The 15,789-nt window shown below is 43.3% G+C and overlaps 1 protein-coding gene across 3 annotated transcripts; it reads right to left on the bottom strand.

Moving 5' to 3' along the window:
* Nucleotides 1-1,828: 1,828 nt before the first annotated feature.
* Nucleotides 1,829-15,312, bottom strand: LOC117001534 (AKT interacting protein). Of its 3 annotated transcripts, none has more exons than XM_033069953.1 (10): nt 15,261-15,312; nt 11,002-11,117; nt 9,525-9,730; nt 7,932-7,996; nt 7,748-7,848; nt 6,379-6,467; nt 6,209-6,307; nt 5,887-5,994; nt 5,303-5,363; nt 1,829-2,755 (listed from the first exon to the last, which is right to left on the bottom strand). In XM_033069953.1, exons 2-10 carry the CDS (start codon nt 11,041-11,043, stop codon nt 2,648-2,650), a joined length of 879 nt encoding a protein of 292 aa, XP_032925844.1. In that variant the 5' UTR covers nt 11,044-11,117; nt 15,261-15,312; the 3' UTR covers nt 1,829-2,647. The 3 variants fall into 3 exon arrangements, with proteins under 3 accessions (XP_032925844.1, XP_032925841.1, XP_032925843.1); XM_033069950.1 differs by having other exon boundaries at nt 1,829-2,758; XM_033069952.1 differs by having other exon boundaries at nt 1,829-2,758; nt 15,257-15,301.
* Nucleotides 15,313-15,789: the final 477 nt, after the last annotated feature.

A 15,789-nucleotide genomic window follows, 5' to 3' on the forward strand; every position in this document is an offset into this window, starting at 1 on the left:
AGATAGAGGCTGCAGTTTCTACTTTGAAGAAAATGCTAAAAAACCCAAAAAACTACAAGACAAAAAAAGACTTCAACAGAGATGTTCCAAAGGGGGGGAAAAAAGGCATGTAAACTTGATAGTAACAAAGGAAAATCTGAAGTGGCTTCAAATAATTTCTTTAATGACTTACTCTGGTTGGAAATACTGGAATCTCAGCAGGAAATTCCAACAGAGCCCTTGGAAATGTTCTTTAGAGAGTTCAGAATTATCAGATTATGCACCTGTTCTAGGAAAAACAGCACAATCCAAGAGAAAAGGATTTGATTTCTATAGCACTGTTTCAGTACTCATTCAACTACCTTGCTCCTGGAACAGCTTCTTCTAATACACAAGTCTGATGACAAAAACAAACAGCATTCTCTCCCCTTTCCCAGTCTAATAAGAATTTTTCAGATTATTCATTCTAAACCAAACAAAATTCTACTTTCTTTAAATAAATATAGTTATTCTCAACAAACTGCTGTTAGCTGGATTTAACTTGGAGCAATCCAACCTAGAAACCAGCCTTGCAGGGGTCTGTGACAGCTCAACGAGAAACAAAACTTACTCCAACAGCCACCACTTCCACAGCAGTATCCTGTCATTCCCCCTGGGCATTGCTCGTGCCAGCTGTGGTGTTTCCTGGCCAACAGCAGTACTGGCAGCTGGGGCTGTGCTGCAGCAGAGACCAAACAGCAGCCCAAGATGAGAAGGGATTTAAATTCTACACCAGTCCTTCACCTAAGTGGCTTAGGAAACGTGCAAGTCAGTGATTTATAACAGAGGCTTCTGAATAATCTCAACTGAATAAAGAGGAACTGTCACAGTCCAGTTTAGCTCCAGGCCTGCCCCTGCCCAAGCAGTTCATGTGCTCAGCACAAGGCCAGGCCCATCATCTGCTTCACACCAGGTGTCCTTTCACTAAAACTTCGCACATAATAAATCTGAAGCATTTCAATTTCAGTTTTAGCCTTCCCAATAAAAGGGAAAGCAGCAACAGAACTCATTTCACAGTATTTTAGTGGCAACACTCCAGGTCAGTACATGCACCCTCAAACTTTTCCCAGCAGCACTTCTCCAGGCCATACAAACTCACTTTCAAATCAGTTCCTCCAACCTGTCCTCCACTGCAAATCTGATTGGGCACATGGCAATTCCAAGGCACTTTCAATTCCTGATAACCTGCCAGGAGTCCAGAACACTGGTGCTATTGGGACATCAATGCCACTCAGAACACTGACAGAGGCAAGTGCCACAAAGGTAACTGGTTTTCCTGTCACTGACACTACTGGGAAAGTCTTTGAGAACAACTTACTGGCTTCTAAAGGAAATAGACAAAGAACAGGTTGCAAATGACAAATGAATTTAAGTGTCAGTTAAAACAAAACACAAAAAAAATCTCACCACAAACCCCACGTCACTGCCCACCCTCCCAAAACACCACAGGTCACTTCAGGCTGTTCCAAGGCAGTTGGTTGGCACCAATGCCACCTGTACAGGCAAAGGCAGTCAAAGGAAAAGTAGCAAAGCACCAAGGGGTTAACACTACAAGTTCTGATAGGACACTCCTGGGAGGCAAGAAGAGGCATCACACCAGGCTGTGGCATTAGGAAAAGCAAGAGTCTGTCCCAGGTTTGCTTGAGCTTTGGAGAGGTTTTCCTGTGTGTGGAACAGGAGTCTCTTCTGCACAGAGCTGCTCCTGGCATCCCATGAGTATCCCAAACATCTATGCAGACAAGCACCTGTGCAGCCAGGTGCTCCCACTCTTCACTAAGTGTCCACAGCACAGACTAACAGGGACAAAAGCTAGAGCATAGTTTCTTTTTATTTTAAGATGTCACTATTAACACACATCAGTCAAGCTATCCTACTAAGAAATCCCCTAGACACCTAGGGAATCTAAAACCCTCTAATATTTTATTAGCTCAAGAAACCACCATTAAAAGATTTGATTTTAGTGTTTTTGTACTAAAAAGTCTAACAAGCCAGACATTCTGCTTTCACCCTGTCAGACTAATGTGCGCTTTAGTGACAGTATCCATTTACAAATCAATAATACATCATACATCATCCCCAGCTTTACTTCTGGAAAGTGCTAAATGGAGTCAATGAACCGTCTATTTACAATTTCAAATCCTAACATATTTACAATAGAAACCAAAAGTATTTAAAACCATTAAATATAGTGTTTAACTCTGCTATATTAGTTTACATGAACACAGCTTAACTCTGGCATCGTATTTCCAATACTAATATTTCCGCCAGTAATTTAAGATTCTTCTTAAAAAATTGCTATTCCTGGAGGGAAAAAATAAAAGCTTAAAAACCAACCCAAAACCTCCAGGCATTTCAGAGCCCTGAGGAATTACCCACCCTAGACAGTCTTCAAGAAGAAGTACTGTAGTGTTCAAGAGAGACTTCCAAACTCCAGGCAAGCCTTTAAAACCTAATGCATATGCAAAACATTGAGAGTCAGTAATCCATTGAACAGGTTTACTGGAGTCACTGCTACCATTCGGGTTTTACTAATCCGTAGTCAAGAAGGAAACTGCTGCTCTGCTGTTTCTCCCTCCGTTACATTCCCTCCACCCCCAGAAAGTGTTTTGTGCACCAGTGTTCAGGACAGCTAAGTGGGCATCGTCTTCTCTTCTTTGCTGAAGGGCTGGACTGAGCCAGGCTTCACCCATGACAGTCCAGAGACATTCATGCTTTTGCAGTGCTGATCTTCTGGCTTCTTCTGGGGAGAACAAAGTTAAAGTTACAATTTTTAGACACCCAAACCCTCTCAAATCCTCCTCCATCCATTTTATCTTTAGCAAATACAAGAACAAATGAGGCCTGCACCATTTCCTCTCCTCTAAGAGGAATAGCAACATGGTCATTGGTTTAATTTCTGGTTATGTGCATGGCATCTGCAGAACACTGACAATATAGGAGTTTTAAGGACCTAACTGCCCTATCCCACCATAAAGATTCAGGGATACTCCTTCTGCTTGGAGGCCCCAGGCCAGCATCACTACACTGCTCTTCATCACATTTCTTGGTTCTACAGAAGGAGGTGTCACTCCAAACCCTCCCCCAGCACTGCCCCTGTAGCTCTGCCTGGCAATGCTGGGGAGGAGCACTGCACACCACAGGGGGTTGGGAACACAAATTAATGTGCCAAAGCAGCAATTAATGCCTTTGCTAAATATGGGAGATTCCTAATCCTTTCCAAGGATGGACCTGTCCCTTCCTTCCCTGAGCAGTTGTCACACTTAAATGCTTGAACAGTAACCATTCAACAGATTCAACAGTGCAACAAACATTTTGAACTGAAAATTGCAATTTAGAAGACAAAAAAAAAAAAAAAGGCTTCAAATTAAAGGAGAAAGATACAACTTTGAGCATCTGTAGATTCAAAGTAGCTAGAGATCAGTGAGTCAGACATCTACTCTAGCTGGCCAAAGCAGCAGAAGAGCTTGCAGGGTAATTTTAATACCAGGAAGTGTACAACAGCTAAGTCAAGCCTGGAATGGCGTGTTGAGCTCTAGAAAGTGATAATTGTACAAGCAGACTTGTTTGCAACATGGAAAGTCTTACTTGACAAAGTAAATTAAGGCAGCAGGACAAGAGAAGTTGCACTTCTGCCCCTCCCCATGCTTCGTGCTGACCTGCCATAACACACTGGACAACAGAAAATAAGAGGGGTGAATTAAACCTGAGCCTGGCAGTGGCACCTGCCTCTCCCACACTGCACACAGGAAACACACCTTGGAAAAGCCAAGTGCTCAGCAGGGAACTGGGACACGACTGCCCTTCCTGAATGCTCTAGCTGTTTCCCAAGGAATTCAGGGGTAATAAACAAGCATCCAGAGCTGTAGGAAGATTCAGGAACTTGTTTTTACAGGGAATCTTCTCAGCTACACTGACATTTTGGGACACATCTCCTACAGGACAGAAGATGGGCCATTCCTATTAACAAACAACTGGAGCAACTAAGTACCACGCAGGCCATAGTTAGTGAAGATGTTTGTTTTCACCTAAAAAGAAATCAACAGGCATCTCCAAAGAAAACAGGACAAAAGAAAGGTCACTATTAGCTATTAGTCTCTGAGACATCAGACCCTTTCCATTTCAAGCATTCTGACCTATTATTTCTCTTTGATTTAAAGGATAAGGAGGTGAAGAATGAAGGAAAAAGGGATGAGGAAATAAAGTATTTAAATAATTTCTTAAATTTTGTAACATCAAGAAGTCAGTCTGGCCAAAATATTTTCCTGTGTGCTCTAAGGCTCTAATGTGACTCTGGCAGTTGGGAACACTGCCACACTGAGTTCAGGCAGTGTATCTTTTTTAAGATCAATTTAAAAACCTCATTCATGCCAGAAGACATGCAAGGACAAGAGGTAAAGTTTGCAGTGTGGAAGACAAGTTCAAACTGACAAAAAAAAAAGATTTTTCATTACACAAAACCCCAGCAAACCATAACACAGCTTTAGGTCAAGTCAGTAACCAAAACATTCAGAGTGTATTTTCTTGCCAGTCCAGCTATGACAGCAGCCACTGTTTCAGAATCCCTTTGTACTTCAAGTGGATTGACTTGTCAGGCCACTCAGCACAGACTCAGAATTGCTGTGTGCCAGCTCTTGTCAAGTGCAAAGCAGTAATTAAAAAAACAAAACATGAACACTCCAAATCCCAAATGACATCCCATCACCCATCAGGAGAAAGCTCTACGAGCCAACACCTTCTAGCACTGTCAGTAAGAGCACTCTGTGATGGAAAGAAATCTCAGTACTTTTGGTGAGCTGATGTTGTCTCATCTGAAATGAGCAGCATTAGAGAAGTGAGCAAGGGATTGTGCTTGTGCTGCTTCAGAAACTTTGCAAGGAGAAGAAAGTGCTGAAGCTTTGATTTAGTAATGAAAGATCTCTCAACAGAAGAAAACTAAGAAGCTGGGGACTTTCAGGTAATGCAGAAATGGTAACAGTCACGACAAATGCAGGACAACCTAACAAGGTTGCCAGTGAATCACTTCATCCCTTCCATCCATAAACAAAAAAATCTGCTGTGTGCCAAGAGTTGTACTAACAAAGCTTGCTGGCTAAGTGATTAATTGCTTAACACACTGGAGTCCGAGCAGTGACATAACTGCTTCGTTAGGAGACCACAGCAGTTCCAGCACTACTGCTGAGCCCCAAGAGGGTTGGGACAAGGGCTCTCTAGTACACAGAGAATCTTTCTTCCTGTATCAGGCAATAAGCCCTTCCTAGAGTGAGAATGTGAACTTTGCACATACCTTCTGAGTCAACATCTTCTCTCTAGCTTCATCATGTATAGCTGGATTCCATGGAGAAAAACTATGGAAAAAGTACAGTTAACTCTTACTTGGTATTTTTGCAAACAACAGCACAAGAGAGAGCAGAAGGCAGTGATTCTTCTTTAGTTTGCTGAACTTTAAGTAGATTTTAAGTGGTGTTAAAATATACAGTTAAGAACTAGATTCACATTATCATGGACCTTTACAATAATAAATGCTTAGGTTTTAATTTCTGAGAACTGGAAATTCAGCAGATGTGACATGAAAAACCACTCATTTACCACGAGGCTGACTGCTCCATCCCTAATGCAGGCAAGCTTTAGAAGGATTTTAAAACTCTGACCAAAGCTACAGCCATGCAAACTGAGCTCAGGAAAGCCAGAAAGCAATATTAATTCATGGTCATTTGTGCCCATGAAATAATATGGGAGGTGGACGCTTCAGGGCTTTGCTTGTTCTGAGGTTTGAGAAATTATTGTTACAGAGAAAGGCTGCCATCAGAAACTACACCAAAACCTGCTCTCAAAACATTAGGACAGGGTGAATTTGCTCAGAGTACTCACACGATTGCATAGGGGTCCTCTATTTTGGGCTGATCAAATAAATGACTACTGCATAGTTTGACACTGTCTACCACTTTACTTTTGAACAGCTGAACATCCTTTTCATACCTGCAAGACAGAAGTAAGTAGTGTTAAGTAATTGCAAGAAGCCACAAGTTTGCTCTAGAATCACAGACTTGGCAAAACCCAGCTTTGAGTTCCTAACACAACCAAGTCTGGAGCAGAGACCACAAGTGGACAGAACTTTACAAATCTCTTGTTTCTGCAAGTCTATGGCAAAAACTCTTAAGAGGCCCTGTCCATACACATGGAAGATACTCACAGCACTGCAGCCTCAGGGTTCAGAGGACTGGTTGTATCAATCTTGTAGAAGACTCTTCGAGCATACATTAACACTTGCCATATGTGATTATGGTTTCTCCTAAAAAGAACAAAGCACAATGAAGAATGGAAGAAACTTTTCAAATAATCCACCAATTTATCAGCACTAACCTCCACTTAGCAAATGCTCTTTTCACATCCAGTTCACCAGATACAGGGTCCACTAGTGGGTGGAAGACAGGCAGGTCAAAAACCAAGCGCTGCGTTAGGGGAAAAAAAAATCATTACAACTTTAATCCTTATGCAAACACCACTGGGTGAAGGTCAGTCAAATAATGCTTCCAAATACTAATGAATTGTTAGTGTATTAAAAGAAAGCAACCACAAGTGATTTCTACCAGCTGTGAAACTGTAACCCAACACACCTGTGTAACATGCAGGGTCTTGTCCTTTCTGACATGCTATCACCAGATCAGGGAACTAATCCAGTTAACTGCACAGGCACCAGTGCCAACACAGGTAATAATATCAGATAAGAACAGATTAAAGGAGTTTTTCTGGTTTAGCTATTTGTGACTGAAAGCTTTTTACATACCTGAGCTACAATCAATACTTTTTTTTTTATCCTACACACTTAAGTAAAGTGTGCAGTGACACCATGGTATCTTCAGCTCTGTAGAGCTCATTGTCTGCAGAGTTCACACATTCTTCCAAAAGAAAATTGAGTTTCAAGAGAAAGGTTCTCTTCTAGCAAAAGACTGTTGTCTGGCTGAGAGATACTAAAGTCTAACCTTTAAAAGACACTGTTTCCTACTAGTTCTGTTCTTTTAAAGATGATAGCTTTACATAAAACTCGACACCAAGCGGGCAGCTACCCAACACAGCAGTTGTGTGCACCTGCCCTAAATCTTCTTCTCAAGAAGTGTGGCCATGAAAGTAAGCTGCTCTGAAGAGTCTGACTGCCACGAAGTATTTTTTTATTTTTATTTTAAAATTGGTGTAATAACTTGGAAACTTTTCACTAAAGAGAAAAGGAGAACACAGATGGAAGATAACACTATACTACCTTCTTCTCCCTTTGCTTCACCATGATCTCCTCAAATTTTTAGTCCTTTGTTTCAATGCAATTTAGAACAGATAATCAAGAAATCATGCAGTATTACAGCAAGCACAGCATAAGTGTCTGGATTTTACATTCCATTATATCACTACTCTGAATTCTGATACCTCTTTAAGGGCTTAAAATTTAAGTTCCTGCTGAGGAAGTAGCAAATCAAGAGTGGGGGAAAAGAACTGGTTGATTACTTAACACTCTAATGCATCTGACCTCAGGAAGTTCACTCCACACCAGTCTCAGTAATCAAAGTAATGTAATTCCTCCACAGTGGTTTGCAAATTTGTACAAGACATGGCAAATGAGACCAGTCAAGTGAACAAAATGAGTTCAAGGAAAAGGGAAGCTAATTGGTGTATCAGCTTTAATAAAAAGTCATATTTATACCACCAGGAAAGAAGAAAAAGCCAAGACACAACCACTTACCGGGCAGTCTCCATCTGGGTAATTATCAGGAATATAGACAGTGAACTTAAACACACCATCCTGGTAGAGCCCATGTCTTATGAATATTACACCAAACCACACTGCAAGTGAGAAAGTTTGCTTGAGTGAAAGAATTAAAAAATGTACATGTATAAATCAATTTAAAAGTTACGTTCAAACTTACTCAAAGCTGATCGGTACGAGGGCTGCACGTAGACACCTGGCAACTTCTGCTTCACCACCAAGGTACTGCAATCAGAGTCAGCATTCAGAGAGCTCCACAACCACACTGACACAGCAAACCCAGCATGTACCACCCATAGCCCAACAGGGCCTTCTTCCACAAACTCGCTCCCAATTCCCAAGGCTGCTCACAGAAGGAGGTGACAAATACAGTGAAATCACACTCCTTCCCTCCTGCTTTTCGCACCACTCCACTCAGACTTACTAGCACAGAACACTATTCCTCTTGATAGAACTAAGTGCAGAAGCAGAAAAACTCTTTCCTCAGTAGATGCATTTAACATATGTCAGTACAGAAATTTCCAATTGTCTATTGAATCCCCAGTTTCAAAGTAAGGAGAAAGAAAAAATAAATTCAATTACGTAATTCTGATCACAGATTCACAGGCAATTGTAGTTGCTGCTGAAATGTGACCAAACTTCAACCTCAATTTTAAACAAGTCATTTTTCAGTTTCAGATGACACTATGCAGATCAAGCTAAAATTACACTGGCAATGGCCACAAGAAACAAAAAACCAAATTATTAAGTTCACAAATTTTCCAGTTACCTGGCTTATGGGCCCATTAAACTGAACACTACGTGCTTGCACAAATAAACAACAATCTTAAAGCAAAATATTAACAGTTCTCTGGTTACCATTTCCCTAGTATTCATTATTTTCCCAATAATGAATTTGCATTATAGTACCAATATATTTCCTCAGAAGAAAAACCTATTTCTTGAATTAAAAAGTAAGGGTCAATTCCTTGAAAAAGAGAAACACTTTGAGAGTTCTCACTTTCAATTTAATAGTTAAATACAAGAACTGAGACTCAGTGTTGCATAAGGACTCCAGGGATTTCATTCCAAAAGGCACTACATACTTGGGAATCCAGTATGTCTGTTACAGAAGAAGTCTCTTCAGCTTTGCAGCACTAACTAGTTATATAACCAGAAAGTTTTGAGGGTAGAGATTTTTATGCTCCCACAGCAGCCTACAAATCAGTAGATTGGGTGAAATGCAACTCCCCCCTCATAAGTTTCACGCTAAATATCACAGAAAGGAATATAGATTTCCCAACATCCACTTGATCAACTGTATCAGGCAGTGTTCAAGTGTTTCATGTGACAACTGAAGGAAGCTCCCACATCTTAACTCCATTAGATAGCACCATATATTCATAAGCATCTTCCCACTCGACATCTGCTTGCTTTTATTTCAATACTTGTGTCAAATACTTGGTATTTCTGACCAAAAAGCCATTAGGATAACTGATCAGGATACCTAAACTCAGTGTGTTTCCTTCTAGATCAAGAAATATAATAATTCAGAGAATGACATCTAAAAACACCCCTTAAAATCTCCTTTTTCTTCTCCCTTTCTGTCTCAAGGGATCAAGACTGCTGCTCCAGAAAAAGCACTCTGCAGACAACATTTTACTGCCTTCAAAGGACTATGACAGACACCATGCAAGAACCAGGAGGGGTTTTTTCCCCCCACTGAAACACAAGCCCAGTGACCTCAAAAAGACGAAAAAAAGTGAAAACCTACAACTCTGCAAGTAGTGAGTACTCCAAATAAAAAGGCCCATAAGAAGCATGTGTTCCATTGGTGGACTGGGAGGAGGAGGCAGGTGAAGCAGGCTTGGTTATTGGCACAGCATTCTTTGGGATAGAAGGCAACTGTTTCTTTGCAGAGGCTCGCAGGGGACTGGTTCGAAGGTCTCCACTCAATGTTTTCTCTTCAGTGTCAGATCTCTGTCAAATCAAAGGAGAACCATGAGATTACAGGCTGTATTTCGGACACACTTAACATATGAACATATTTTAACACAGATTTAAACCAAATCATGGTAATTACAAGTTATGCCAATGAAATATATCTTGGGTTTTGGTGATCTATTGCTTGAGGAAGGGCATGGAAGGATGACCCTTTGCATTTTTTTAAAATAGACTTTTGTTCAACTAAACACAACTTACAAGTACAAAAGTAATCAATGCTGGATAGGAAATCTGCAGATTAGGACAAATGCTTAAGGAGGCTTACATTTATTTAGAACCTGAAACCAGACAGTATACAACACCAGCTTACAAGTCAGTCTATTTCTAGCACACAGTGCATCAAGATAAATCATTTCTACTGACAAGCATCCTCAGACTGTAGACTTCAAAGACTCTTTAAAAGTAGTTTAGTAAAACTGAGATGGAAAAACAAGGTTTTATGTATTTCACTTTCTACCTGTGCTTAAGACATCAACAATCCACTTGGAACTGATCTTATAACTCACTCCCACCACGAAATAATCACCATTTGGCAGGTGTATCAAGTTTAAATAGTTTACTGTAGGAACTTTTTTATGCCTTTGCTCCCTTTCCTTGGAAATAAAAAACAAAACACTGCCAACAAACACCGTACTACTCACAGACCCCAAAATCATTCTATAGATTGCCAAGACAAACATGCAGACTACAAACTTGTGCTTAGGCTAAATGTGGTGACTAAAGGCAGGATTTAAACTATGGTGTTTTGAAGGGCCCAAGACCTAGACTAGTAACAATACCTCATGATCAGTGTTACATAATTTGCCCCAGCACTGAACATCTGGGAAGTGATTACGCCTAGAATTCCCATACTTTTATTACTCTACAACCTCAAGTAGCAATAGCATGATAGAGGCATAGTTTTGTCAAAGCTCATTGCACTTGCTATGGCTAAGCTTTGTATAAGACACTAAAATGTCCTAAGAAAAAAAGTGTTTCCACCACTTGAACAAATTTGTTTCACATTTCCTATTTAAAGACGCTTCAGATTAAAAAAAAGTCAAAAAATTCTGAAATAGACTCCACACACAGGCACAGCCCAGTTAACACAGCTCAAAGCTAGTTTACACTTTTACTGAAGGTGATCACAACCCTTGGGATAAATGCACAGTAAAACACTACTTGCAGATCACCTGATGTTTTGTTCCAGTACTGCTCCCACCCCTCCCAAGCATGACAACACTTTCTGGCATCCATTCATTAAATACCTTGCGCACAGAACCTGTAGACATGCTCCAGAAAGGGTTCATAACGTGTATTCCAAATAAAGGGATGGAACTTTTTGGGGTCTTCAGAGTGTCCTCAGGCGTTTCAGATTGATTCCCTAAAAGTACAGAATGAACATCCATTTAACAAATAAACAGGACTCAGATCTAAAACTGCAATCAGCATTATCTTTCTGTAACTTCAGAGGAAAACTTCATGTACACAAGACCAACAATAGTTAAAAAATGCCAAAGCTCTACTGTATGCTCCAGAAGAAAAACATGTCTATTTCTGCATATGTATCTCTGCCTTCTTTCTGCTAGAAAAATACTCAATATTCTGCATTCCATGTTGATTTTGCCAATGAGAAGGAAAAAAGGACCATCTCTTGGCTCAGCACAGTTTAGGAAGATCCTCTACATGTGCAAATATTAAACTTATCACCTCCCCATTTCAGTCCAGCACCCTTTCAGACAGAACCACTGCTAAGTGCTGTCCCTCACAGAGTGTTGACTTCACACCTTTCTGAAGTGTCCCAGTTTGAGACATTCTCTGCCAGTCCTGCTGACAGAGATGATTCTTCCATCGAGTTTGTGTTGTGTATGTGTCGTTTTGTTTTCATCTGCATTGGAACACCACCAGGCATAGACAAAGCCATAGCACACAGAAGTTTCTCTGTGGCTTATTTAATGGTTTCATTATGAGCACTAAAGCTTAGTGCTCTTTAGATCAGCAGCCCAATAACAAGGACTTCAGCAGTATTTGGAGTTTCAGTGTCATCTACTGTGTCTGTCCTTGCTTTCTTTTCTTTCTTTATTTTTTAAGTCTTGCTATCGCTTGTTCAAGAACTCTGATTCACAGTACCTCTTGTCTGGCACAGCCTATTGCCTCCACTCTTTTTTCCCTCTCCAGTTCTCCTACCTTCCTTCCTCGTCTCACCCTCCCATTTTTGGCTCCATCACCTATGGCTTTGAGGCACTTCACTCAGTTTCTTCAGTAGAAAGTTGCACAAAATGGATCAAGAAAGTTAACGTGATATGAGAGAGACAGTGTCAGTGGCACAAATTTCTATTTCAACACTACATTTTTACTACAGTAAGGAAGGTGGCATCTGTTCACCATTGGTGATTAGTTTATAAAGAAAATGGAAGCATTATGACCAAAATCTTCCTAAAATAAAAATAAATGCCAATCTTGCTGAAAGAAAAACAACACAAAACCCCAGACCATTTATCCGAAGAAAGTCTAGGAATTCTAAATATTTAAAAGAAACATCAAATCATTGCCTTCTAAGCTATGCAGTAGCCAAGCATTCAAAAAAAATGCAAGCACCTTTCAGAAAAGTGATGAAAAATAATTAATTTCCCCACCCAAAATAATCTCAAACTTTCCAAAATACAACAGGTTCCTCCAGGTATTTTTTCCGCTTCAGCAGCCAGAGTTTCACATCGTTCTGTGCCACTGAAGAGAGAAAGTCAAAGCACAGCTACTGCCCTGTGAGAGCAGGGAGAAGATGTTTTCACTTTTCCCCATCTCTTGTCTGGAAATCAGAGTCATGCCAGAGGGTGTACCACAGGCCTTTTCCATCAAAGCAGCCAGACTAAGTAAGACAGGAAGACACCGGGCCAGGAAGGTACGAGACATTTCCTTGGGAAACTCTGGTGCAAGCAGAGGGTGGAGGAACTGACGCACAAAGAGCACCTGAGCACTCCAGCTCTGACAAGAGGGAAAAGTGCTGGAAGCTGAGGTACAGGTTGGAAGACAATCAGCTGGAATCTGGAGTGATTATGGGATTGGGGCAGGATTAGTTTGTTTGTTTTGGGCTGGTGCTTTTTACGACTAGGTAATACAAGCTACGTTATCCCGGAACCAGAGACAGGATAAAAGTAGTCAGCAGGACAAAGAACAACATATGTAGGTAAAAAACAGCCCAACCTACTCCCAGGGAAACAGGGAACTTTTCTAGAAGCCTGCTAACCAATGTTAGATACAGTTTAGTCACCAGATCCACCTTTCAGAAAGCAGTTATGTATCTCAGTACATTTCCAGCTTTGCCTACTTACACGCTATCAAGAGTAAATAAAACATTATTTTACTTCTAGTTAAGCTAAAGATTAACTTCCACAGGTTGTCATACACGGACATCTATTACCCAGTTGCTTGCCAGTTATAAATCATACATAGTATCATCCTAGATTATTAAACTGCCTCCAGTCTCCTACACCTGTTAACACACTGTTTACATTGGAGAACTCAGAACCTCAGAGCACAAGTTGCCCAAAGAAGTGCCATTTAAGAAGCTTTTCGAAGTGTTTTAAGAGTTTATTTCTAATCACATTCACTCCTATGCAGTGTGGAAATGGAAAACCCTAGCTCTAAAGGAAACTTATCCACAACTGCTTATGCTCCCTAGTACCTTCACCTTGCAATTTACCACCCATCACTAATCACAGACACAATTAAAATCAGTATTTAAAACAATAACCAAGTAACAATAAACTTACATTAGACTGCCTATCCTACTTCTCACTATGTCTGCAGCAGACAAAGGAAAACCAAGTCCTGATACCATTAAGTGGAACTTCTAGGCAGTTTAGGCATTCACTCCTACACAGGGCTCAGTGTCACCCCAAGGCACACACTATTATGGCATCTTCCAGTGCTGTAACTACTAAAACCATCAGCTTCTCAAAACAACACAATACTCTCTCCTCATTTGATGGAAGGGGAATAAAAACATTCAAAACCATCTCCCTCTCCCTCCTTTCACACTGTCAACATTCACAGTACCTTATCCAGAAGAGGATTGATAATGTGCTACTCAATAGCACATTCTACTGACTTCTCCTGCTTTAAGAATAGCAAGTAACAGCAACCCTCCTCAGCTGTCCTCCTCCCACGGCTACCTTCTTCTCTAGTGCTTTCCTTTTAGCAAAACAGCAACTAAACAAAGACAAAACACAAACTTCTGAAGAAACACTACTTCAAACACTGCTTCATGGAAAGGCCTTTTAACTTATCCACAGTACCCCATTGGGACCAAAAGCCACCTGCTGCCAGGCCTAACTTCACATCCACATTCTCCAGGTATGCAGTACACACCAGCAGTCAGAGCAAGTGTGAAATCATCTGATACTTCATCAGCACTCTGAAAAACTAAAAAAAAAACCCCAAATTTATCACTAGCAAAAGCATAACATTTAAGTTCTTTGCTTTTGCACCTTTTCCTTCTCTACATTAAACATTCTCATCAAAAAAATGTCTCATTTTACCCAGTGTTGCAGCACATGACATACTTTTCTCCTATCACCAACAGAGTTATTTGATCAAACGCACTAAAGCAACGTGAAAAAAAACTTTATCTGCCTGGAACAGAGCACTCTTACAAAAATTTTCTGGAAACGTCAACAAATCAAAGGGAACCACTCCTACTTCTGAGAGCAAACTGAGCTACTTCAGCAGAGCACCTGAGAGCAGCTGCATACACAGTATTTCCAGCTTGTCCAGCTACCGTAGCTGTCAGTTCACACCGAAACTTATTTCCCCGCAGCACAGCCACTCCGACCTCCTCTGGAGCCAAGGCCCTGGTTCACCCTCACGTTAACGTGCCGGACAACAGGGGAGCCGCTGGTGGCGGTGAGCAGGAACACTGACCAGTCAAGCCTGTTCGCCGACTCTTCTTCCACAGGCGGCTTACACGTTCCATACGGACACCTGCTGCTACGAGCTCAGTCCTCTAGGAAACTGCAATCTACCCCAACTAGACCCGCTCTTAGATACAGTAGCCCAAAGACATGGGGAGCTGGCCGGCCGAGTGCCCCAGCGCAGGGCGCTGCCGAGGGACCTGTCAGCCGGGGTCACGGGGGGTTAGGAGCAGTCCTGCGAAGCCGGAGCGGGGCCCGCGCTGTTCCCGCCGAGGCCGCAGCACGAAGCCGTTCGCAGGGCGGAGAGCAGCGGACAGAGGGCTGGAGCGGCGGGCCGGGCCCCGCTGGCAGCCGCCCCGTGCCCGGCGCGGCCCGAGCCCGCGGTGCCTCCCGCGCGGGGCAGCCACAACGGGCCCAACGGGCCGCGCCCGCCCGGCCCCTCCCGGCGGCGGGTGACGGCCCCGCGGGCACAGACACCCCGCAGCCCCTCAGCGACAGAACAGCCCCGCCGCCCTCCCGTGCCGCGGGGACGGCACCCCCACGCCCACCGCCTCCGTTCCCCCCGGGGGGCTCAGCCCGAGCAGGGCTGGGCACCGTGGCTCCTCTCGCTTACCCACCGAAGCTCCGCCGCTCCCCCGCGCGGCCCAGGCCCCGCAGCCGCCGCCGCCGCCGCTCCCGCTACCCCCGGCACAGCCCCATTTACCGCCCGCCCCTCGGGCCGCACATCCGGGCCGCCCCCCGCGGCCAATCGGCGCCCGCCGCTCCCGGTTCCGCCCCGCGGGGCGGGCGGCGCGGCCGCAGCCGCCACTCACAGCTCGGGACGGGCCCTGACGCGCCAGGGCCGCCCCGGCCCCATCGCAGCGCGGGCCCCGCCCCGCCCACGGCCATTGGTTTGATAGCCTGTCCATCTCGGGGCGGGTGGACCAATGGGATCGCGCGGGTGCACCTGTCACTCTCTCAGCTGGCCGGACGCGCCGGGGGTGGAGCTTAGGAAAATGAGCAGCTCTCATTGGCCAGCGGGGTGCGCGGGGACGCACGCCATTGGCCGGTGGGGCAGAGAGGCGGGGCCTGGGCCCTCCTCCGCGGGGCCGCTGAGGGCGGGTCGGGGCCGGGCCGGGCTGGCCGGGAGAGCCCTCGGAACGGCAG

Source organism: Catharus ustulatus, chromosome 11 (genome assembly GCF_009819885.2).
Source record: "Catharus ustulatus isolate bCatUst1 chromosome 11, bCatUst1.pri.v2, whole genome shotgun sequence".
NCBI classification, from domain to species: domain Eukaryota; kingdom Metazoa; phylum Chordata; class Aves; order Passeriformes; family Turdidae; genus Catharus; species Catharus ustulatus.

What these genes read in the sequence shown, in the direction of transcription:
- LOC117001534 (XM_033069950.1), bottom strand. Translation starts at nt 11,043, where the DNA reads ATGAACCCTTTCTGGAGCATGTCTACAGGTTCTGTGCGCAAG. An exon ending in GAGGACCCCTATGCAATCGT is followed by an intron (nt 5,364 to 5,886) that starts GTGAGTACTCTG and finishes CTTTTTCCATAG; the next exon opens with TTTTTCTCCATGGAATCCAG. An exon ending in AGAAGATGTTGACTCAGAAG is followed by an intron (nt 2,759 to 5,302) that starts GTATGTGCAAAG and finishes TGTTCTCCCCAG; the next exon opens with AAGAAGCCAGAAGATCAGCA.